We start from the raw sequence: 23,801 nt of genomic DNA on the forward strand, positions 1-23,801 counted from the left end.
AGAAACTAGAGCATTTTCTGTTTTAGTTAATTTCATTTTCTTTTCTTAACTAACTTTCATTCGATAGATGAAATGTCCCCAAGTCAAGATGGTGGAACACTTTCTCAACAGTGATTGGTTTAGTTAATAGCAAGCAGTATTGTGATGTCATTTAGAATGTTGCTTACAAATCTAAACTGCCTTTCATTGAAGGCTTTATTAGAGTAGGTCATGCTTTTGTTAGCTCCCATAGATATAATATATTTTAAAATCTTTAATGATAGTTTACTGAAAAACATTGAGTTTTACATAGAACTTAGTATTCAAGTTAATGTAAGTCTGCAGTTGAAGAAAGTATCTAATATTCAAAGAACTCTGAAGCTGAAGCATTGTATCCAGAGAACCAGTTGCCACTGAATTGATGCTGAGCAGCTGTATTCAGTTATCCAGTAAAAGACTTGGGGCCTCATTACACGGAAGGCGGTAATGGTTAACGGCCACCGTTAATGGTAACGGTGACCGTTAACCATTACCGCCTTACTACGAGGTCCCTTAGCGGGTTGGTGCTTTAATGCCTGCTTCTTGCAGGCGTTACAAACCAACCCGCTAAGGGACCTCGGAGCTAATTACGGCACCGCAAAATTGCGGTGCCATAATTAGCGCCTTCCCCATTCCCATAGAGCCCTATGGGGCAGAAATGGGAATGGGGAAGGGCAATGGCGGAAGGGGGATTTACCGCCCCACCAACCTTGGAATGGGGCGGTAAATCCCCTTTCCGCCAAGGCGGTGCCGGTATTTTACCGGCATGAGCCATGGCGCTAATAGCGCCATGGCTCACCGCCTTCCGTGTAATGAGGCCTTAAGCTAAGTGACCTTTGGACTTTATTTTTTGAAGTTTCATTACTGGAATGCAAGTGAAATTTAATGTTTGTTTTTAACCAAGATTGAACAATACTTTTGTGAAAACTGTTGGTTCTGTAATTTTTGATTATGCGCGCGGTTTCAGCGTCGCGCTACTAATATTAATCAGCTAAAATACTAATACAATTTTTCTTCATTTATTTTTGAAGCGCTAGTCGCGTGGTTTTGCTTGCGTACCTTTTTGGTTATTTTTCTACGAGAGCATTCTCAAGTCCGTAGTACTCGCGAGCGTGTACAATGAACATTTGGAAGCGCGCGACTAGAAAAAAGGACCCAAAGACGTTGTTTTGCGTCGCGGCCATTTTAGAAAATATTCTTTCTTCAACACAAGTGCGTATCGACACGAGAGAACTTCGAAGGTGTATTACAGACTTAAAGAAGTTAAGAAGTTTATTTTGTCTGATTTAATTCATCATTTGCACATAATCTCATCTTTAACAAAGATAGTACAAGGTATAGTTTTTTTTTATTTCTTAAGTTAAGTTCTAAAGAATTATATATATATATATATATATAGGTATAGAGATTTAGTTATTTTTTATATTTATCCTTAAGGACATTTTCGAGAGTGAATAAGAGGAAACCATATATATATAAAGAAGCAATGACCAGAGTCAAGTCACAGCAGATTACATACAATTAATCATCTATCACGAAAGAAAGTAAATAGCCTAACAGCAATCAGAGCTTAGGCTACAGTTTTTTAAAATCTATTAATCACATGATTAGTTTTGAGTTTTGAACTAGAAGAAGGTGTTCTAAAACTGCATTTTATTTTAGGAACACTACTGAAAAAACTAATACCAGATTTTTCCTGCGAAGATAGACAGAAGTGCCAGCAGTAGGAGTTCCAGAGAGTTCCAGACTTGTTGTCTCTTTTCTCTCAATCCACTTCCCCTTTCCCCTTGCGTTTGTCTGTCCGGTAGTTTTATAATTACAGAATTGTTGGGCAGACAGGCTTAGGGGGTTTAGAGGACCAGCTTCACTCCTGCAGGATTCTTCAGCATCAGCCATGACAGAATGAAAGGTCCACGAAACTGATCCTGCCTGAGTGAAGATGGATCCTGAGTCAGGGCTGAGTTTAGTAACTTTGGAAAAGATTTTATTTGAAGTCAAAGAAAAATTAAGGGAGACGAGAAAAGAAACCTTATCTCTGGGAGTTAAGATGGAGGAGTTAAATAGCCAAGTCAAAAAGAGAGATTCAGCAGGACCTTCAGGTTTGAGATTAGGGTTTGAAGGAGAACCACCCATTTTATTTCCGGAAAAGGCAGAAGAAAAAGAACCCAGAATAGTGACACAGAAACAAAAGAGAGTAGATCTTTTTGCAGGAGGAACAATAGTACCTACACCTTTAGCTCCACCAGAAAGATTTGGAGGGGATTTCAGGAAATTGAAATCATTCATTATGCAGTGTGAATTACATTTCATGTGTAGGCCAGAGGCATTTCCTACAGAGATTTCAAAGGTAGCATTTTTAATCTCTTATCTCACAGGAGAAGTGGTCGCTTGGTCTGTATCCCTTGTAGAAAATGGGGCAGAAGAGTTACATAGTTGGTTGGATTTTAAGAAGGTTTTTAGAAAAATGTTTGATAGAAGAACACATTCCCAGAGTGTAGCTGGGGAACATTTAGAATTACGTCAGGGAAATTGTGAATTAATTTCCTACATCACCCAGTTCAGGGGATTAGTGTTAGAAAGTGGTTGGCCAGAAGAAAAAAGAGCTTCCATTTTTTATAGAGGTTTACGCGATGAGTTGAAAGATGCCCTATCAACTATTGTAGAGAGACCTAATTCAAGTGAAGATCTGATAAATTTGGTTATGCAGTTAGATATGAGATTGAGTGAGAGGAGATTGGAAAAGTGAAGACATTTTTCTGAGAATATGGTTTGGTTCAGGAATGAACGTCCCAGAACAGAACAAGTTATTAAGGAGAGTAAAAGTTCAATGCGAAATGATTCAGTAAATTCAGTTAGACCTCCCTTGACTAAGGAAGAAAAAGATAGAAGGAGAAAAGAAAATTTGTGTTTGTATTGTGGTGATAATACTCATTTCGTAGGGAATTGTCCACGAGCTCCAAAACGATTTCCACAATTTCCAGGAAAAGGTCAACAGGTGGCAAATACAGTTCAGACAGCCGTTCCATACATCACATTAAACGTATCCTTTAAATGGGAAGGTAAGATAAGATGTGGTGGACCGTGTGTTATTGATTCTGGGGCTACAGGAAATTTTTTTGATTGGATCAAGGCCAGATGATGTCACATTTTATGGTTTGCTTTACAGTCCTTAGAAACCTCACTTTAGCCACTGGTCTCAAAATTGAATTTTATCCTAAATACATATTTCTACATTGGTCACCTCTACACAAATCACACACAAAGATTCCATATTTTATGCAGTATCTGTTCCTCAAAATCCTGCAGCTGTGGGATCTTGTTTCACCTTTCTACAGAATGTTGTCCTTTTCGCCATGAACACAATTTCCAAACCTTCTGCAACATTCCACAAATGTGTGTGTTTACCATGGGGATGTGTGTGTAAAGTCTCGCAATTTTAGCATTAACACAGTTCACATAAAACCACATATATTGCCCTTCCTGTCCAGAATATGTTACACAGTTCTACCACCTCTTGTAATGTGCAGCCAAAAATTAGACTAACAGATCTATCCTTTATATATTTTTCACCACTTTGAATCACAAGTTATGAGTCTTTAAAAATTGTTAATTGTTCATGCTTAACAGCAAATGGTCCACCCATTTGTCTCTCCCTGCACTCCGGGAGCAGCCCCCTCCCTTGGGGAGTTCCGTGCAGGAGCAGTTTATGACCCCTTTCCTGGGCTGAAGCTCTACCATTGTTCATTCTCTTTCTGTAGACAAAAGTCTGGCCTAACCCACTATTATCATCTACCAGTGAGTTTCTGCTGAGAGGATTTCCCCTCCCCTTGAAAGAAACCTGTTTTTCCATTTCCAAAGGGTTGGAGCTCAGCCAGGCTAATTTATTCTTAATTAAAAATCCAGCAAAACTAAACTTGTTGCAATAAATCACATAAATACATTACTTTCTTAGCTTTAAATCTGTGGGATCAAAAACACAACTAAGATCTGTATTCCTTTTAGCACCAATTCTTTTATGTTTGCTAATCCGGCAGACTTTTAGTTTAAATACTTTGAAGTTTCATCAGGAGCACATTTGACAGCTGTCATTCACAGGTAGCCCACAGTACTGCACACACATTTTGACAGGTGCTGTCAGTTTACAGACAATCCAGTTTGTCTGAAGAAATGCTTTGCTCTTCACATTTAGGACTTTGTATGTTCGCAATGCTTCATAAGATTACATGAATTTGAGCGCCGAGCAAGATTTTGAATGTCGAGAAGTGTTGTGTTATATGCATTTTGGAGTTTATAGCAACAAAGCAAATGTCATTCATAGTCACATTTTGGAGTTTCATTTGTAAAGTGCTCCTTCTCTCTCTGCACTCTGTTTGCTGGTCATTGAGCCTACTAGCACAATTTCTGCAGTGTGTGCTCTATCCCACTACCTATGCACCATGGGTGGCAGGTTGTCCCTCCATATTTTTGTGTGTTGAAACACGTGTTTTTTGTAGGTTTTTGGAGCACACGAGTTTTGCCGCCATTGTTGCTGTTTCTTGCACCATAACTATCAGAGTGATGCCGCATAGCACAACGGAGTTGGTCAATACATCCCACACTACCCTCCCGAGACAGTAGACAGGATAGCACCTTTGAGTGCCTTTTAAACACTAGGATTTATTTAACTAGCCTGCCTAAAAAAATTGTGTGCAATATCGGTAAAATATAGTATCACTCAAAGCTACAAACACCTTTTAAACTAAAGCTTTGTCAATCCTTCAATAGTCAAAGCCCACAAAAAGATGTACATTTTTTAAACATGTCATTAAAATATAAACTGTTTTTTTAAATGTGAAAGTAAATAGAACTCACCTTTTTTTTCTGAATGTTGATATGAATTAAAGACCAGGCCTGTTTCCATTTTAAAAGCCTTGTAGGAGTTCCCAGAGCCATGATCAAATCCAATTAAATCCAGATAACAAGGTTTCCACGTAGTGTTACAATCAGATGTTCCTGTAAATTATCTGTGTAGCAGTGAAAACACTGGGCCGGAGCTCTGCCAGAATTCCCAAGTCCATGCAAAGGGACAGCCTGTGCAGGCAGAAGCCCCCTTTAAAGAACATGAACCCTCCCTGAACAGTGTTCTTATAACTGCTGAGCACCTAGAGGCCCACAGTCCATAGTTGCGCTTTATAAATGTAGTGACATTATATCAACACATCCAGGTTTCCTGAACTCGTGTATTTTGGGCTTACTTTGCAAAAATTGGGGGTTGTAAAAAAACTAAAATTACCTGGCTGTAATAATTAGATAACTTACAAGAAATTTGAATAACACCAAAAACCTTGCCAGTCAATCAAAAACTGAAGGCGACCTCGAAAGATACGAGAGTCACAAATATCCGCCACCTCATATTCAGGACCTGACGAGGTAGACACCGGAGGAGGGTGAGTATTCCTTAATCTTGAAAATCGATCACACACATCTTTCTTCAGTTGGGATACTTGAAACACGGGATGAATCCGGGACCAAGAAGGGGGAAGTCTGAGTTTGAAAGCAGAGGAACCCAACTTCTGTAGGATGGGGAAAGGTCCAAAATATTTAGGAGACAGCTTGGACGGGACCAGATGCCGTGGTAAGAAACGAGAGGCCAACCATACCAAATCACCCGCCTTCAGGGAGGGCGCTGGAGAACGGTGCTTGTCTGCAAATCGTTTGACTCTATCCTGAGCCTCAAGCAGCGAAGATTTGGCCGCCAAATGTCCTGTCTGGATAACTTGAAGTAGGTTATCCACATCTGGAAATCGTGATGAAGAAGGAAGGCCAGTAGGAAAACAGGAAGGGTGAAATCCATATGAGCAGAAAAAAGGACTGGAACCCAGAGCGGAATGACGGGAGTTGTTGTAGGCAAACTCCGCCAATGGTAATAGAGAAACCCAGTTGTCCTGTGAGGCCGAAATGTAGCAGCGCAGATAGCCCTCCAATGTCTGGTTCAGTCGTTCCGTCTGGCCGTTAGTTTGAGGATGAAAGCCAGAACTCAATGCCCGGGAAATTTTGAGGCTTTTACATATCTGTTGCCAATAACGTGAAGTATATTGGGAACCACGATCGGAGATGATGGTTTCTGGAAGCCCATGGAGCGTGAAGACCCGTGAAAGGAATATTTTCGCCATCTGAGCTGCAGTGGGAATGCATGGTAGAGGAATAAAGTGTGCCATCTTCGTAAAGTAGTCGATTGTAACCATAATTACTGTACAGCCCTCCGAGATAGGGAGTTCGACTATGAAATCTGTCGAAATTATCTGCCAGGGACGATCAGGAATCGGCATCACTGATAGGAGACCAACTGGGGCCGATTGAGGGACCTTTGTTTGTAAACATATGGCACATGCTGAAACATAGTCTCTGATATCTCTACTCAACCTTGGCCACCAAAAATGGCGTTGAATCAATTCCTTGGTATTAGCCATACCTCGATGCCCTGCCATTGGAGAATCATGACAGAGTTGAAGGACTACTCTTCTTAATTCTTCGGAGGGAATGAATAACTGTTTGTCTCTATAGAAGCATCCTTGAGATGAGTTAAGCATCCAGAGAGCGGCAAATCGAGGATTGGTCTGAATAAATCGAGAGGTATCCATAGCCACCAGTTGAAGAAAGGTGGTGATTTCCTGCAAAATTCTGGCCTTGGGAAACAAGGGTTTGGAACGGAAAGGAGTGGTTGAGTTGTAATCCTTTCTGGATAATGCATCTGCCTTGAGGTTGACTCTTCCCGGTATGAAGGAGAAGACGATATCATAGGGCGAAAAAAATGGGCCCAACGAGCTTGGCGGCTATTTCGTGTTTGAGAGTATTGTAGGGCTCGGAGATTGCTGTGATCGGTCCGTACTTCAATGGCATGTTTGGCCCCCAGTAGCAGATGTCGCCACTCCTCAAAGGCTCTCTTAATAGCTAATAATTCCTTTTCAAGGACTGAGTAATTGATCTCTGAAGGTGAGAGTGTTTTAGATAGATAGGCCACAGGACACTCGTCTCCTTGTTCATTCTCTTGCAGTAGAACGGCACCTACCGCATGATGCGAGGCGTCCGATTCTACAATGAACCTCTTGTTTTGGTCAGGGGTGAGAAGCATAGGTTCCTTGGTGAAATCTTCCTTGAGACTCTCAAAGGCTATTTGAGCCCCGTCTGACCAAAAGAACTTTGCATTCTTCTTAAGGAGAGCCGTCATAGGGAGAATCTTTTCTGAATAGTGGGGAATGAAACGCCTATAAACGTTGGCGAATCCTAAGAATCTCTGCAGATCTTTAACACCCAGTGGAACTGGCCATTCTGTTATAGCAGAGACTTTCCTGGGATCCATGGCAACTCCCTCGGCGGATAGTATATAACCCAAATAGGCCCCTCTATCCTTGTGGAATTCACACTTGTCTAACTTGCAAAAAAGATGATTCTCCTCCAGTCTCTGCAATACTTCCTTCACATGCCGGATATGGTCGGACATGGATACGGAGAAGACCAGTATGTCGTCTAAATAGACAATGACGGTATGTAGAAGAATATCCGAGAATATGTGATCCATAAAACGTTGGAAAACAGCTGGTGCTTTGGAAAGTCCGAATGGCATCACTTTGTATTCATAGTGGCCCAAGGGAGTACGAAAGGCAGTTTTCCATTCATCCCCTGGGTGGATTCGGATAAGATGGTAAGCTCCGCATAGGTCTAGCTTGGTAAATATCTTGGCACCCTTTACTGCCTCAAGAATATCCGGGATTAAGGGCATCGGGTAGCGATCCGGAGTGGTGATCTTGTTCAAACCCCGATAGTCTACACATGGTCTGAGTTCTGTCGAATCCTTCTTAGGGATAAAGAACAGTGAGGCGCCGGCAGGAGAAGTGGATTCCTGAATGAGACCGTTATGTAAATTCTTCTGGAGATACTCCTTTAGGACTTCCCGTTCGCGCGCTGATAGTATATACATGCGCCCAAAAGGGATTGGAACACCAGGTGCTAGTTCAAGGGCGCAATCATCTCTACGATGAGGAGGTAATTCTGCGAACTCTGAATTGGAAAACACTACTTGAAATTCTTGGTAGTCAGGAGGAATCTCCTGGATGTTATGTAACACCGAGGTAGTGCAATTCTTTTCTTGGAGGGAGTGTGTAGAACAGAACCCTAACGCTCCACCAGAAACGCAATGAGTAAGGCAATGTTCTGATCCTAGAAAGATTGTGCCGGCCTTCCAATTAATGTATGGATTATGGGTTCTAAGCCATGGTAACCCCAATATCAAGGGATAATGTGCTGTACGAATGACATCGAATACAATAGTCTCTTGATGAGATGCAATCTTCATTTGAATCGGTCTTGTTTGTTCCCTGATAGGACCGGAAATCAATGGACTTCCGTCAACAGATTCTACTGGAACCGCAATGGCCTTTAGGGAGCATGGTATATTCTTGTCATTCTTCCAATGGGTATCTACAAAATTCCCCGCAGCTCCGCAATCAATCAATGCGGGAACCAAAATTGGCTCGGAGGTGCCCCATTCCATTGAAACCTGAATGACAATCATGGGAGGATCGGGTGTGTCTGTGATTTGAGAAGTCAAAGACTTGGTTGAGGAACCTTTTATTGGCTCCCTAGCCGCGGTTCCCCATGCGGTTGGGAGGAAGCGTTTCCCTGTCGTTTGGTAGGGGTGATGGGACAATCCTGTACTGGGTGGTCTTTGGACCCACAATACATACACAAGCCTTTAGCTCTCCGTCGATTACGTTCTTCCAAGGTGAGTCTACCTCTTCCTCTTGTGATTCCTATCTGCATTGGTTCATCAATTGGGGTTTTCATGGGACTAGTAGGATGCGTAGTCAATGGTCTCACAGAACGATTTCGACGTCGTTCTCTGAGCCTTTCCTGTAGACGGTAGTCCATCTGCATCACTAATGTAATCATTTCCGATAGGTTGGGTGGTCGAGACACTCTAGACACCTCGTCTTTAAGTTCCTCATTCAAACCCCTACGAAATAGTGTTATCAGAGCATCATCAGCCCAAGAGGTTCCCGCAGCAAGCTGTTTAAAAGAGGTGATATAAGACAGTAGATCCTGTGATCCCTGTTTGAAGTCCAATAATTGCTCTTGGGAGGAAACAGTGATCTCTTGTCTACTGAACATGGATCTAAGACTGTTCAGAAAGGTGGGATAGGAGTCTAGCAGAGCGTTGTTTGTCACAACCAGTGGTGTAGCCCATGCCAATGCCGGTCCAGTCAAGTTAGCTATCATATGTCCCACCCTGTCACGATCACTCTGAAAGAAGGCCGTCTTGAACGGAAACTGGACAGTACATGCTTCGATAAAAGCTTTAAGTTTGTGGGGATTCCCATCATATAAACCCCCTGGAATGGGACCTGGAGGTAATTCTGAACAACTAGGTACCCTTCCTACCTGTTGTCTCAAGAAGTAATTTTCCTGTTTTAATGCCTGGACTTCCGCAGTCAAAGACTGGACTGCAGAAACCAATTGCTGCTGTTGGGCTGCGTCCATGATATCTCCTTGAACTATTGAGTTCTCTAAGGCAACCGTTCAGCGCCTGGGAAGCCCCAGTAACTTCTAATCTTTGTTTGGGCGTTGCTAACTGTAATAATTAGATAACTTACAAGAAATTTGAATAACACCAAAAGGTTACCTTAGAGAAACACCAGTCGTTCTCCTTCCTAAGCTGCCTTCTTCAGAAAGATTCCGACAGGGGTAGAGAACGAGTGCCTCCCTGAGACCCTTCCTCCGCCCACAACACAAGGAGTAAGGAGGGGAAGGACCCCAGGGAAACCCTCTGGGGCAGAAAACCCTGTGTCGATGCTCTGGATGGATGTCGTCTGTCTGGAGAGGTTCTTGGTACCCGGACTATCCGCTGAAGGGGAGCCGTCTGAATAAAGACAGAGGAAAGTGGTAAGTTTAAGAAGGGAAACTAGAAAGCAGAATATGGGTAGAGAAAACGAAGAGTACCTGATCAGAAGGGGGATACCACTTTTCGAGCTATATTGCAGATCTTCCGATACGACTCGGATAGGAGTAACCTTGAGGCCGTTCCCGAAAGAGAACGATTCTCAAATCTCAATGCTGCGGATCGGACCCCGCATATCCCTGTTTCTGCAGAGGTGAGACAATATTAGGTGTCAATCCTGGGTCTATTTCTAACCCACGGTTCTACAAGGGACTATCAATTCTCACGTATCGCTCGCCAGGGAGAAATTCTCACTAGCAAACCGATCAGTGAGGTTCAGCTTGTAACGAGTGAGGCTGAGAGAGTCCACTCAAGTCTCCGATGTCGTGCAAGATTTGGGAGAAGGAGTCAGGTCTGAAAATAGGTGAGTGAAAAGGGTAGAATTACACAGAAGGAGTGACAAACAAACTAGTATGCAGTAGATCCTAGTGTCGAACTCACGAAGCGTTGTTGATGAAGAGTAGCAACGCGTCCGCGCGTTGTCTGCAGGAACAGATGAACCGGTTCCGGAGCCGGGGAGCGGTCCTTCCACCACGCGGTCTTGGTGTAAACCTAGACCCACACCATCCGTAGCGGCGGCCATCTTGGGAGTAAAGATGGCCGCAATCCGTCTAAGAGACCATCGATGCCACAGAGACCATGGTTTCCGCAGGGGCGTGACCCTGGCCCCCTCTGGCCAGTCATTGATAACAATATTGTGTATTGCAGGCTCCCACCCCTATATTCCATTGAGCTTGACAGGCCGTATCAGACTCTTATCTATGTTTTCTGCTGCGCTCGGCGAAACTGCAAAAGTCTTGAATTTGGCAGATAAAAATCCCTCCCAACTGCAGCTCCCTATATCACAGCTGATCAGCGCCGGCATTTCTCTCTGTCACGCACAGCATGTCCGCTGCAGCCCTTTTAAACAGCATCTAAGGTCTAAGAGAACCGTGCAGTGTGTTCATTTAGAACAAAACCACGTATTGGCAAAGCCAATAGCAGGTGTTTTTGTATGGGTATGATAAAGTCAAATTTTAATTGTAAGTGTTGGCACTGAATCAACTTGGTTCAACATCTGTGTTAAAACACCCTTGCAAATCATTAAGAAACAAGCATTGACAATTTCCATAGTTTTATGTAAATGTTCCACTCTTCATTTAAAAATGGGCAAAAAAGCATTGTGCAGCTCTGCAGACCTTTGTGTAACTCTAGTGAAGACACTTTGCGCTCTGTCATTTATATTTTGTCATAGCTGTATTTTGGACTTTTTGTGTAACTCTGGTGAAGACACTTTACTTATAAAATGAACTACTTTAATTATTTAAAAGAAACATGCATTGTCAAAGTCAATAGTTTGACTTTTGTATAGACTCTATGGCACATACTTTGCTTATAAAAGTAAACTGTTTTCATTATTTAAAAGAAACACGCATTGCCAAAGGCCATATTTTGGACTTTTGTATAGGCTCTAGAAAACACACTTTGCTTATAAAACAAATTGTTTTCATTATTTAAAAGCTACACACATTGTCCAAAGCCAATAGTTTTAATTCTTTTATATTAGCACTATAAAACCACACGTTGCCTATAAATCAAATTCACATAGGGCTGCCGTGCCAGCCTCTATTTGCACTTTACATCAAATCTATATCCAAGTTTAATGTTACTAGCTGTTGAAGCTAACTCTCTAGCCTATGTCATTAAATTATAAAATCATGGCATCATCTATACTAAATATAAAAATTGTATGTACGCTCCATATCACATTAAATTCCAAACCCTGCTTTGGCATCATCACCGCATCACTCTGCAAAACCCTAAGTTCACAGTCTCTGTTTGTAGAGCTCACTTCGCCCCCCATAGTCGTCCACGCAGCACCACCACTTGCTGCTCCAATGTTTAAATACATTTTTATATAAAATGTATAGTCACTTTATATCAACTCATCTCAACATCCTATCATAACATTTTGATAACTGTTTTATACACACGTTATATAAAATATACATTTCATATCAAATCAATATCATTTTTTATATCATTTTTATATAAAATGTATATTCACTTTATATTAAAACCCTATCAAAAGGGAGGCAGGTCTAAGGACGGAAGCATGGGGCGTTCCCACCTGTCACAATTTTGATGTGCATGAAAGGGGGCCCCATACACTACTTTAAAAGTATCCAAATAGAGTACATTTACTCTGGATCCACTAGCTGTCTGAAGAGAGGCAAACAAGGACAACGGAGGACTTGGAAGTTAACAAGGGGAGTGTTAGAGAACACTTTGTGGAGTGGGCCTAAAGCAGTTTATTCAGTCATTTGGTATATCAGAGGGGGGTTATCAGTGACCAACATCCCATTCGTGTTGCTAGCAGACTATTCACTAAGTAACTAGGTCATCTGTCTTTGGCCTGGTCAGGAGGACACATAGGAATAAGGGGGTATCTCTTATGCCAGAAGTCAGGAACTAAGGGGCTGTGTATGCTTGGACAGTAAAATAAGGAAAGTATCAAAGCAGGACACTGTAGCACCTAATTCGCAAATAAAGAAACAAGGATTCCTAGCCATACCTTATGACGTAGCAAAATCCTTAGTAGCCCCCAAAATGACAATCTCTTTATAAGTCGCAAATTCTGTTGTGAAGGTGCATGTTTAACACACTTCTTAAAGAAGTGCAAAGGTCCTGTGCACTGCCACTGGCAAAAGATCCTTGTGATGGAGTCTAGCAGTGAGGATGTTGAAGCTCCGAAAGAAGGATTAGCACAATTATAGCCACATTTTCCCTAATGCAATGACCAAGGATAGCCAAAATTCGGCACAGTGTACAAGGTGAGGGTATTTTAGCAATTCCTGACAGTAGATTCAGTAATTTACAAATTCTAGGCAGCAATATATAACTAAGGAAATTGCTGCTATAACACTCAGATAATAAATATACAGACTGCACATCTGGGTTGTGCATTTAATCAGTCTTTGAACTCCAATACATAATGGGATACCTTTTGTTCACATGTGGGTAGTGCTTACAATAGCAGTATAAACTGGCCATCTACAGCTTGCACAAGGATTGGTGTTGCTCAGCATACGCACCCACATCCCCATGCCAGAAACAGAATGAGGCTCTGAAAGTCCTAATGCTAGAGGAGCTAAGAAAAAAGGTTGAACAAGCATTGACAAAGGCCTGGCTCATTTTTAAAAAGTGAGTAGATGAATATGGTTGTATAGGTGGATAGATGGATGAGTGGGTGAAAATAATTGAATGGGCACTGAAATGGGTTGAAGTTCCAGGGACGGAGTCAGCATGAGGGGTGTCCTAAACAAGTGGGTTGTCTATAACCCTAATGTAAATTCATAGCAGTACAGCTCCTGGCATATACAAGTTCCATGACCCAACTGACTGGCAAAGCTGTTCAGCTGGAGCAATGAGCTCTGTTCTCATACTCCACACTCTGCTCCCTGCAAATGCACACTTCCTCCATGTGGGTTCCCCCTTCACTGTGGTCTGTTTTGGCGTGACTTGGAAGAGCTTCACTTCCTAGGCCACATCAGCATTACGGGTGTCCAGATGAATCAAACCTCTTTTTAACCTGAAATGCGATACTTACCACCATTCCTGGAGTAGCCCAGGTGGCACTTTGCAGGGAAAAGTCTGGTTTAGTGCCTCGTGAGTTCTGTGTGTGTCATGTGCATGCTTCCCCTTCATCGTGAGCCATTCTGTGGACTGGCTGATTAAATGTACATGTATTGCAAGAGCAAAAACATAAGATAAAAAAATGATGAAGCACAACATGAGAACAATACATGAATGAACCTAGCAACGGGGAAAAAACATGCTTTTGAAAGCATCGTTCAAAAATCTCTCCCCTACTCCGGCAGCACCACATGCTACTGCAAACAGCCACGTCTCGAAGAGAGCTTACAGCAGTTTGCACATGTTCTGCATCTTGGAGTAGCTGACTGGCACTACGCTCCCTTTAATATTTGCCTGCAATATTGCTAGCAGAGTATAAAGTTCTCTCTAAATAGGCCTAAAATCCAAGTGACAATCGCAAGAGGGTTGTGGTTATAGGAATATCTACATGACCGTAACATCATGATCCTTCCTATTGCTCACCCTGTCCTCCCGGCATCCCTTGGCCTCTCTTCCAATCCCACCCACTCTCTCCTCCTCACATATCACAACAGATGAGATCTCTAGAGTTGTCTGCTCTATGAAGGTCTCATCCAAACAGGTGTCTCCCTGTTCTTACAGAACCTTTAAGGACAACATCTCCTCCCTCGTTCTGGCTTTTGCTGACTTCTGCAACCACTCCTTAGCATCTGGTTCTTTCTCTTCTTCTCTCAAGCACTTCCTTGGGCACCCCCTCCTAAAAAAGCCTTCCGCCGACCCCTTGTATCCGGCCAACTACCGCCCTATCTCTACTACACCCTTCCTTGGGAAACTGCTGGAGAAGTTGGTCTTCCCCAACTGACCCAACACACTGAGCTTGTTGGTTGTTTACACGACCATCAATCTGGATTCAGAGCATCCAGAGGTACAGAAACTGCTCCCCTGCACAGCCGTGAAGAACTGCTTGCAAAACTTGACTCTAACTCTCCTGCTGTTCTCATTCTCCGTGACCTCTCTTCTGCCTTTGGCACGGTCAACCATTCTATCCTTATAAAGTGGCTACAAGATACTCTTGGTATCTCAGACCGGACACTAGACTGGTTGACCTCCTTCCTGACTGATCGCCCTTCCCAGATGATCCTGGGCTCCTTCTCCTCCACTTCCTCCACCTCTCTCCCTCTCCTAGTTTTCTTTGATACTGCTCTCTCCGTCATTTTGTTGTATGTATTTTATGTCTTGTCTTGGCACCTCCAGGCCTCAGGGCCAATGCTTCATGCTTTACAAATAAATAAAATAAAATAAAAATGTCGTGCTCCCCGGGGCTCTATCCTCTTGCCTTGGCTTTTCAACATCTACCTTGCACCCCTCGCTCACCTGATATCTGCCTTCTCTCCATATGTCCAGTGTTACGCAGATGACACTCAACTTTTCTTCAAGCTCCCCTCTTCCCCATTCTCTTCCTCTTCTATCATCCCTGACTGCCTGTCTCCTATTCAGTCTTGGTGCTCCTTCAATGATCTCTGTTTTAATGCCAGTGAGATCCTTCCTTTCGGGACACCTGCTACCTGTTTCCCTCCTGCACTCTGGCCGCCCTCTATGGGATCACCTCCCTCTCCTTCCACTGAGGCCAAAAACCTTGGGCTCCTCTTCGACTCCTCGCTCTCATTTACTCATCACATCTTGGACCTTGCCAAGAAGGCCCACTTTCAACTTCACCTCCTTAAAGGCATTCTCCCTTTCCTCACCTTCCCCAAGAAACTCAATGGGCTTCATTACGAGGTATGCAGTAGGGGGTTAATGGGGCCGGTAGAGCTGCCGGCCCCGTTAACCCCCTACCGCCCCATTATGAGGTCGCCTCGCAGGACCCGCTAAGGATGCCTGGTTTTACCAGGTGTCCTTAGCGGGTCCTGCGAGCAGACCATGATGCTAACAACGGGCCTGTCATTAACGGGCCCGTTGTTAGCATCATCCCCATTCCCATTGAGCCCCTTAGGGGCTCAATGGGAATGGGGATGTACTGGGATCGGCTTCTGGGATCGGCTTCCCTGAATGGTGAAATACCGGGCCCTCCAAGGTCGGAATGGCCCGGTATTTCCCCATTCAGGGAACCCGGACCCGATACCTGGCATGGGGATAGCCATGCCGCTCTTAGCGGCATGGCTACCTCCATACTTATAATAAGGCCCAATGTCTCTAGAGCTCTGATCCTCTCCAGGCTAGATTACTGTAACAGCCTCTTCCTCAACCTGCCTCTTTCTTCACTCCGTCCTCTTGAACTAATCCAGAATAGGGCTGTGAGACTTATCCTTGGCCTAAAGCCCTGGGACTGTATCTCTCCAGCTCTAAAATCTCTCCACTGGCTCCCGATTGTTGCAAAGATCAAATTCAAGACCCTTTGCATCATCCACAAGTCTGTCTGGGGCCTGAGACCACAGTCCCTGCAACTCTCTTTCACTAAATACTCTCCTTCCAGAGTCCTTGGATCTTCTTTCTCCAACTCTCTGCTGATCATACGCTTCTCCAAGCAGAGAGCTCGGGGTAGATCTCTCTCTCCTCAACTGGTTCCCTCCAATGGAACAGTCTCCCTCTCTCTATCTTGAACCAGACCACCTCAAGTTCCGCAAACAACTCAAGACCTTTCTCTTCTTCCCTCTCCCCCTCCTGTGCTAACCATCCCCTCTGTCGCTGAGATTGGCGGATTGGTCCATCAAGAGTCCAGTTGGGTCCTGGCCTTCTGGCCAGTCGCCCCAGCACCCCTCTGCGCCTGTCGGGTGGTTTGCCTCTGCCCTTCACTTAGCTGTTTGGGCGGGTGGCGTCCCTCTTCGCCTGGGATGTCTCTGGCCTTGCACTCACCTGTTTTCTCCCAAACGGGCACCTCTGGCACTTCCTCCCCCAGGGGACCTAATAGCACTTGCCCCTATTCCACACCCCCTTTTCTTTTCACTGCACTTGCACACTCCGAATGTCACAAGGCCTAGTTGGACCACTGTTCTTTTCTATTTTGTTCATTGTCATTTTCATTAATTATTTGCTCCCTTGTTCCCTTCCCTTGTGCCTTGTGGCGCTTTGAAGCACTGTGCCGTTGTATAAGCAGCCTATAAATATCCAATAAATAAATGAATAAATGACACATCGTCTCTCTGCAAATAGTTTTCTTTAGAAACAAGTCCTCAAACGAGGAGTTTATTGCACAGAGTCGTTTTAGACAATAGAAGATCATTGCCTCTTTACAATGATCATTGCCACTTTACAATAACTGAATATGCATGTGTTGTACTCGTTTTTATTGCATTCTTAAATAAAATGTTCAGAAACATCTCGTAACTCCCAGCCTTTACATATTCTTAGAAAGCAGCTCAGCAGCTACTTCTGACATACATATCAACGTGAATAGATGGAACAATTCCTGCTATGGGTATGCCAACAATCTGGAAAGCAAAGCACCGAGCAACATGCCATCTTCATCGAATTTCGACTCAGCAGAGCCCGGTAGCAAGGGTAAGGATTGGATATAACATGTTGCTTTATCATCAGTCTTCGCATGTCATGGGTGGCTTCACGCGTCTGTAACAGAGCAATGCATTAATAAACAAAGATAGTTGTTGAAGCACCCCACAATTAGTCTGTCAGCTTCAGAATTTTGCTAAAGTCATGGTGCATTCTTTGTAAACAATGTCCCACCATTCACAATGGGTTTGCTTTCAGGCATATTTCTTTATGGCCATGAGTCATAGCTGCCAATTTGCCGTGGGTCATAAGCGACAACTCGAGCTCATGGTGTCACGCCTGATTCAGAGCAACGCATTTTGCAGCTATGAACTGTCTCTTGAAATTAATTTGGAAGCAGATGTCTGTCTGTACATTGAAAACGGTTCAGATAGTGAAATCTATTATTTGTTATTCTCTTTGCGGTATCATCTCAATACAGATCTCCATTACTGCGTCTTTTAATTTTGTTTTTGACAAGTAACATTGGACAATTCATGTTTTCCCTGTCATTTAATCAAAGCCTTCCAAAACAGGCACGTGTTCCTTTTTAGAGCAAATGCACTCTTTTTTTATTGTTTCACTTCCTGTGTAATATCAGCCCAATACAGATATGAATATCATCTGCAATAAGACAGACCTCCCGGTCCAGCCCACCACACTATTGCAGATAAAGGCCTTGAAAAGGATGGCCATTGGCACTCATCAGAATGACATCCCAATAGTCCCCTCAGAGCCAGGGATGGCTGGTCAGAAGGGGGTGATTGGGCTCTGCTCCTCCATTTTCAGGACCCTCTGAATCCGGGAAAGTTATTTTGTAACTTAATTTCCGTCGCTGCTTAATGAACATTCTTAAAATATACAGATTGTTTGCAGATGCTGCTTGCACAGTGTTGCTCATGGGGACATTAGCCTACCAGCCCCTCACTCATGCCAGCAGAATGCATGGCTTTGGGGAGATCTGGAGTTCGGTGACATGACATCAGAGGGCCAGATTCTCAAAACGTTTTTGGCATGAGTGATGCGATGCCAATAAACAAAGATCATCTAAATATGAGCATCTTACATTTTGCGCTAATTTTTGAGAATCTACCCCACAGCCTTCATTGTGTTTAAAGGTGCAGGACATATTATGACGCCCTATAGTTAAGGTGAGTCGGGGACGCGTAGGAACCCGTCAAAATTCTATTCTTAATAACCTTAGATTCGGATTTGGCTGGAATTTCAGAAGTGATTAAAAGTTTGCACCCCCCCCGGACTGCAAAGTTTTGTAAAGATTTGTTAACAAAATAAAAAGCTATTAAGCGTCACATTTCTTTTTTTTTCCCCAAAAGTGCGGCCTACTCCCCATTAATTTTCCCATAGACAAAAAACGGTCTATTTATGCCTAAACCCACAGCCTAAACCGCTGGATGGATTTGGACCACGTCCGAAACAACTTGGGCACAAAGCGTTGACTTTGTTGTTTGGGCTTATTCCTTGCAGTGGTTATTTTAAAATTTGATGAAGAAGGGGGTACCCTCGTCCCCACAAAAAGAATAGTTATATCTCCTATGGAGCATTTCAGGATCATGGTTTTCAGAAATGAAACAACCACCATTTTGTTTTTCTCTTGATGCGAGAGATATTTGCGGCTATAGCCGAGGTTATGGGAAAATGAAACGCAGTTAAAAGCTATTTGTAGCTCAAAAACATACAAATGTTATCAGGGTAGAGGTGGGGGGATGGCCATAGGGAACTGACTGAAATTTGGGAGTTGGAGGGGGCGTAGGGGCCGAGGTTCCTGCACAAAGCTTTCCGTAGCCTCAGCTATAGCCGCAAATAGCCGACATCTCAATGCAAACTGCATCACAGAAGCAGTGTGTGTTCTGGGGTGAAAGGGAGAGGGTAGAGGAGGTGAGGAAGCCATCTGGGGAGTGGGGAGCAGGCACAGATGAAGGGGGCAATTGGTGAGGGCCTGGGGGGCAGGGATACATTTTTTTTCTGCCATTTTGACAATATTCCCGGCTATATTCGAGGCTACAAACAACTACAGATAGCCGCAGGTATGTGTAGTTCGGTAAGTGCAGCTATATAGTTTGGGGTGTCAGTGTTTTATATATATTTTTAAGTTCTTTGTTTAGATATAGTCTTGTCGGGGTGAAAAATCCCTGGAAAAGGCCAAAGACCATGGTCAGAGACTTGGTACGTATTGGAGAGTCTTTTTTATTTTGGATGTGTTTTTTCAGACTTTTGAGCATGTGAGACTTTGGAGAGAAATAGAAGAAAATTGTTTAACAAAATTAATATGAAAAGGAGGAATTGTAGTGTGGTTTTACATGTACAATAGAATATATTTTAGGGTGTGTATTTTCAATTATGGATTTATATTATGTGGCTGTGGAATGTTAGCCTACCTAGTTTATTGTTACATATTTTTATTATTTTTCAGTTATTTCATATAAGTACATTAGCATTGTTGTTCTGTACTGATTATTCAAGTTGTGTAGTAGTATAAAAGTTAAAACCAGTCCTCTTCTCAACTAACATTTAGTAACAGCGGCTATGATAAAAGTCAATGAACTGTAGCCACGGGTATAATAAAAAAAAATGTGTTATTATTTTTTTGTATTTGTGCATTTATATATGATAAATAGTCCTTAAAAGGAGTGCAGAATTTTAGCACATCAGGAGTACTGTTTTGATGTTATCAAGGAACACTGCATTTCCTTCATCGGTTACGTGTACTCTGTCATGCCTATAGAAATTATCCATGTAGAACTGTATGTTCTTGTTCGAAATCCATAATTGGTTGTGGTCTGTCATGAATGTTGAAACTGCTTTATTAACATTTATCCGGGATAACTCAATGTTACCATTAAATCTGGTGGTACAGCTCCATTTTTGCCTCTGAGTTGGATTGGAAAAGATGAAGATGGTGTGAGGAAATAGTTCCATTCGTTTTTGCATGTCTTGTTTCAACATTAAAGTAAAGGACAACCCTTGTACATTCCCCAAATCATGGCCTCCACAATGAATTAGTATGACGTCTGGGTGCCCTGTACTTCTCAGACTTAACAATTTTGGAAAAACGTGGAACCAACAGCCAACTGTCTCCCATCCGCCACACAGTTTTGAAAGCAGCCATGATATCTGCAGTATTTGTTTCCAGGATAATTATTCCTACTTTGAATTTCTAGTAGTTTGTATGAGTAGGGTATGTATGATGTGTGTATGTTGTACATTCTAATTGGTGGATGTTGCTATTGTTAGTATTCGCGGCTATTCGAACAGCCGCCCAGCTTGCAGCTTTGTTAGTAGCGGGTAGACACCTCCCTCATTGCAGCTGCAGCATTATTAGAGCAAGTGACAAGTCATATGTTTGTGGATGTCGGGTAGTCGCGGCTATCCGAAATTTTGGGTGGGGAGGCATGTTATATGAATTGAGTGTTTTGGAGGATTATAAGAGACTAGTGGCGTGGAAGAGGATTGAGGAGTGGAGGGGGGGCTGGTAGGCATGTTGGGGACAGTTTTGGGAGTTTGGTGTAGTGAAAATGTAATTTTGAATTAAAAGTTTTTGCAGATAGCCGCGGCTATCAACAGACGTCTAAGAGGGGCTCTTGTATAGCCACGTCTATTAAAAAAGCATGGGCATAGGCGTGTCGATCCTACACTGCGTTTCATTCGTTGCGGCTGGAGCCGCGGGTATATTTAAAGCTGTGTCTATAACTATACATTTTCTGTGCAATGGTCATACTTTTATGTGGATGATATAGTACAGATTTATATTTGTGTATGTTATTTCATGTAGTTGGTTTTTCACTTATTTGATTTGAAGGTTTCAAGGCCAATTTAGTTTGATTTGGGGCTTGCAGAAAAATGTACGTGTACCTGCGGCTACAAGTGAGCTTTGTAGGCGTGTTCAATATCCGCGGCTACGTTTGATGGCGAGCAGGGTTTGTATGTGTTTTGGTTTTTCTAATTCGATAGTGTAATATGCTTACCGGCACCCTTGTTTCCAGTCCGGCAGGGTCCTAATGAGGCCCATTGTCTTTTTCATGTTGTCATTTTTATTTTTTTACATATTCCTTCCCGGTTGGACATTCTGACATGCCTGATCACGAGCGTACCAGCAGTGATGATGTTATCATTTGGTTTCTAAATTAATTGCCACTGACGAAGAAGGCAACTCACATGAATAGTACTGCTGAGAGTTGGCACTTGTTTAAAGTTAATAAACACAGGAAGTACTTTGCACATTCTGCAACAAAGCTCTATGCCGTGGGACTTCAAATGTTCTGTCTCAAAGCTTGGGGACATTAATCACGATATGTCATTTGGTGTGAGTCTTCTTGAATGATGTGGATTATGCGTATTGGAAATTTGTCAAGATGCTCTGTCCCTTACTGGACTGCACTCTTTTTTTACTTATATGTGGTATTATATCTTTGATGTAGCTGTGAGCTTTGATTGTGCATAATCAACTTCAGCAGTGGGGTAAACAGCACAGACTCCTGTTTTACCAACGCCCGATCTTTCCATGATGCAAGTCATGTTGAGATGATGTCTTGAATGGGTATCCAAGGGAGGTGCTACATTTGAGGAATGGTAGAAGTTAATAGCTGAATACCTGATTACATATAATTCTTATTTCTTGTTTTAAGTGGCAGTCCCCCCCTTTAAAAAAAAAAAATATATATATGCTGCTTTTTATTTTAATTCCCTTTGTTAGATGTTTAATTCACATATGCGTTCCTCCCCTATTCCATCGCCCTCTTTCCCTCCCCCGAAATGGCCCTTTTAACTTGTAAAAATAGATAAAATTGAACACAGGCTGCAAAAATATATTACAACATCTATTGTAATTTATTTTATGCAGTTTCAGTAATTCAAATCTCCCAATTGTTTGTTTGTTTCCCTGGTTGCACTGTTAACAGGGGCAGAAGTTTAGCTGTGAATAAAAGTCTAGTCGTTGCTCCGCACGTAAAATCCTGTAATTCATTGGCTGATGCTGTAGCTGCGGCTACAAATAATAATATTAAAAAATATGCAATTTTGTGTATGGAATAACAAAACCCTTGAAATTCAAGGAAAAAACTTAGTTGCAGGGAAGTTAAGGTGAGCAATACCTTGTAACAAAACTCTTGAAATTCAAGGAAAAACTTTAGTTGCAGGGACATCAAGGTGAGAATGTAATGCAATAAAACCCTGGAAATTTGCTAAAGCCACCTTGGCACTTGGGCTAGCCTGGTTCTCTTTTTTGAAAATTTGAAAAATGAAGAGGGATAACTACCAGATTACATACAGGCATTGAACACCACCGTTAATAGTGGTGCACACGAATCCAAAGGATCCTGAAACATATTTGATGGATAATATCAGGGCCTGGCGCCCGATTATGGGCTTGCTGGTTAATGGCCTTCTTTACTTCCTCCACTTCAAATTTAAAACAGGATGCGGCTTGATCTACCCATCCCCCGGAGGTCACTACCCAAAACAGGCTCCCAAAATACTCTATCCATGCCCCTTCCTCTACATAGGTTCCAGTGCCCATATTGGACATGCACCCGGCAGAGCCACCCTTCTCAAACTCCAAAAAGCCTTCTGATCCCTTCATGTAGCTGCGTTCAGAAAGCCCTCCCAGGAGACCCCTTCAATTTCCCGTTTCCTTCTTTTAAGCTCTATTTGATAATGTGCTCTAGCCTGGGTACTCGCTCTTCTACTGTATGTTGGATCCTTTAGAGTCTCCAATAGTCCCCTCTTTGCCACTCTACAGGCCTCATCAAACCACCACTTCTGCGGAGCTCTCCCCTTGGCCTTAATTGCTATCGTAAATTTACTGGAGAGGGCACTCACTAGCTCCACAAATATATCCACAATTAGCTTTGGTGGTAAGCTATCCCCCATTATGCCCGCCAAAAGGGGTTCATTCTCCACAATTGATTCATAATGCAATTTCTCCTCCAGAATAGTCCCCCATTTGATTCTTTTAGAGCCAATAGACACCCCCATCACTGGACACGGAGCGACAACCGATTGTATCCCTACCCCAAGCAATCCCGTCAAGGACAAACAAATAGGGTGGTGATCACTATTCATATCAGGGATCACCTCAAAGCCGTTCTCAAAGGCTCACTGAAATACAGAAATAATTGATTGGTGAGGTGCCCAAATGGTTGTTAAAGGTCACCTGGCCTGGAATATCTAGAGCCAAGCAACCATTAACCGTCCGTAATCCCCATTCTGTCAACCACGAGCACATTTGCAAACCCTTTGGGCATACCCTTTCATCCCTCATACTTGGAGCAGGGATATTCATGGACAAATCCTCCAATGGATCTAAGAGGTCCTTAACCATGCCCATTGCCATTTTGATGTTAAAATCACCACCCCAAATATATACTTCTTTTCTATTCCTTCCTGTAGACAATAGGTCCTCAATATACCCTTTAACCTTTCTTACTCTATCAGCCTCAGAGATATGCGGGCTATTATAAAAATTAATAATGCAGATCGATTCACCCCTTACAGTAGAAAGATGGACCACCTGCAAATAATCCATATTTGTATCAATCACCTTGACCCCACAGTTTAACGAGGTCTTAACCAGAATGGACAGGCCCCCATAGCATCTGCCCCTCGGTTTTTTCTTAGCCAGAATTCCATACGAAACAAAACCATCTAATTGCAGGGTATACAATGCCCACGTTTCTTGTAAAAGTATCACCTCATTGGCTTGAAGAAACTCAAC

The 23,801-nt window shown here is 42.8% G+C and overlaps 1 protein-coding gene across 3 annotated transcripts in view; it reads left to right on the forward strand.

The window, feature by feature from the left end:
• The window catches only part of CCDC27 (coiled-coil domain containing 27), a 617,891-nt gene that overhangs the window by 255,019 nt on the left and 339,071 nt on the right, over window positions 1-23,801 (forward strand). For all 3 annotated transcript variants that reach the window (XM_069610244.1, XM_069610243.1, XM_069610245.1), the window contains one exon: window positions 16,934-17,083. In XM_069610244.1, coding sequence (XP_069466345.1) covers window positions 16,934-17,083 — 150 coding nt within the window. The remainder of the gene's footprint in view (window positions 1-16,933; window positions 17,084-23,801) is intronic.

This window comes from Ambystoma mexicanum, chromosome 8 (genome assembly GCF_040938575.1).
Source record: "Ambystoma mexicanum isolate Mex_15411 chromosome 8, UKY_AmexF1_1, whole genome shotgun sequence".
Lineage (NCBI taxonomy): Eukaryota > Metazoa > Chordata > Amphibia > Caudata > Ambystomatidae > Ambystoma > Ambystoma mexicanum.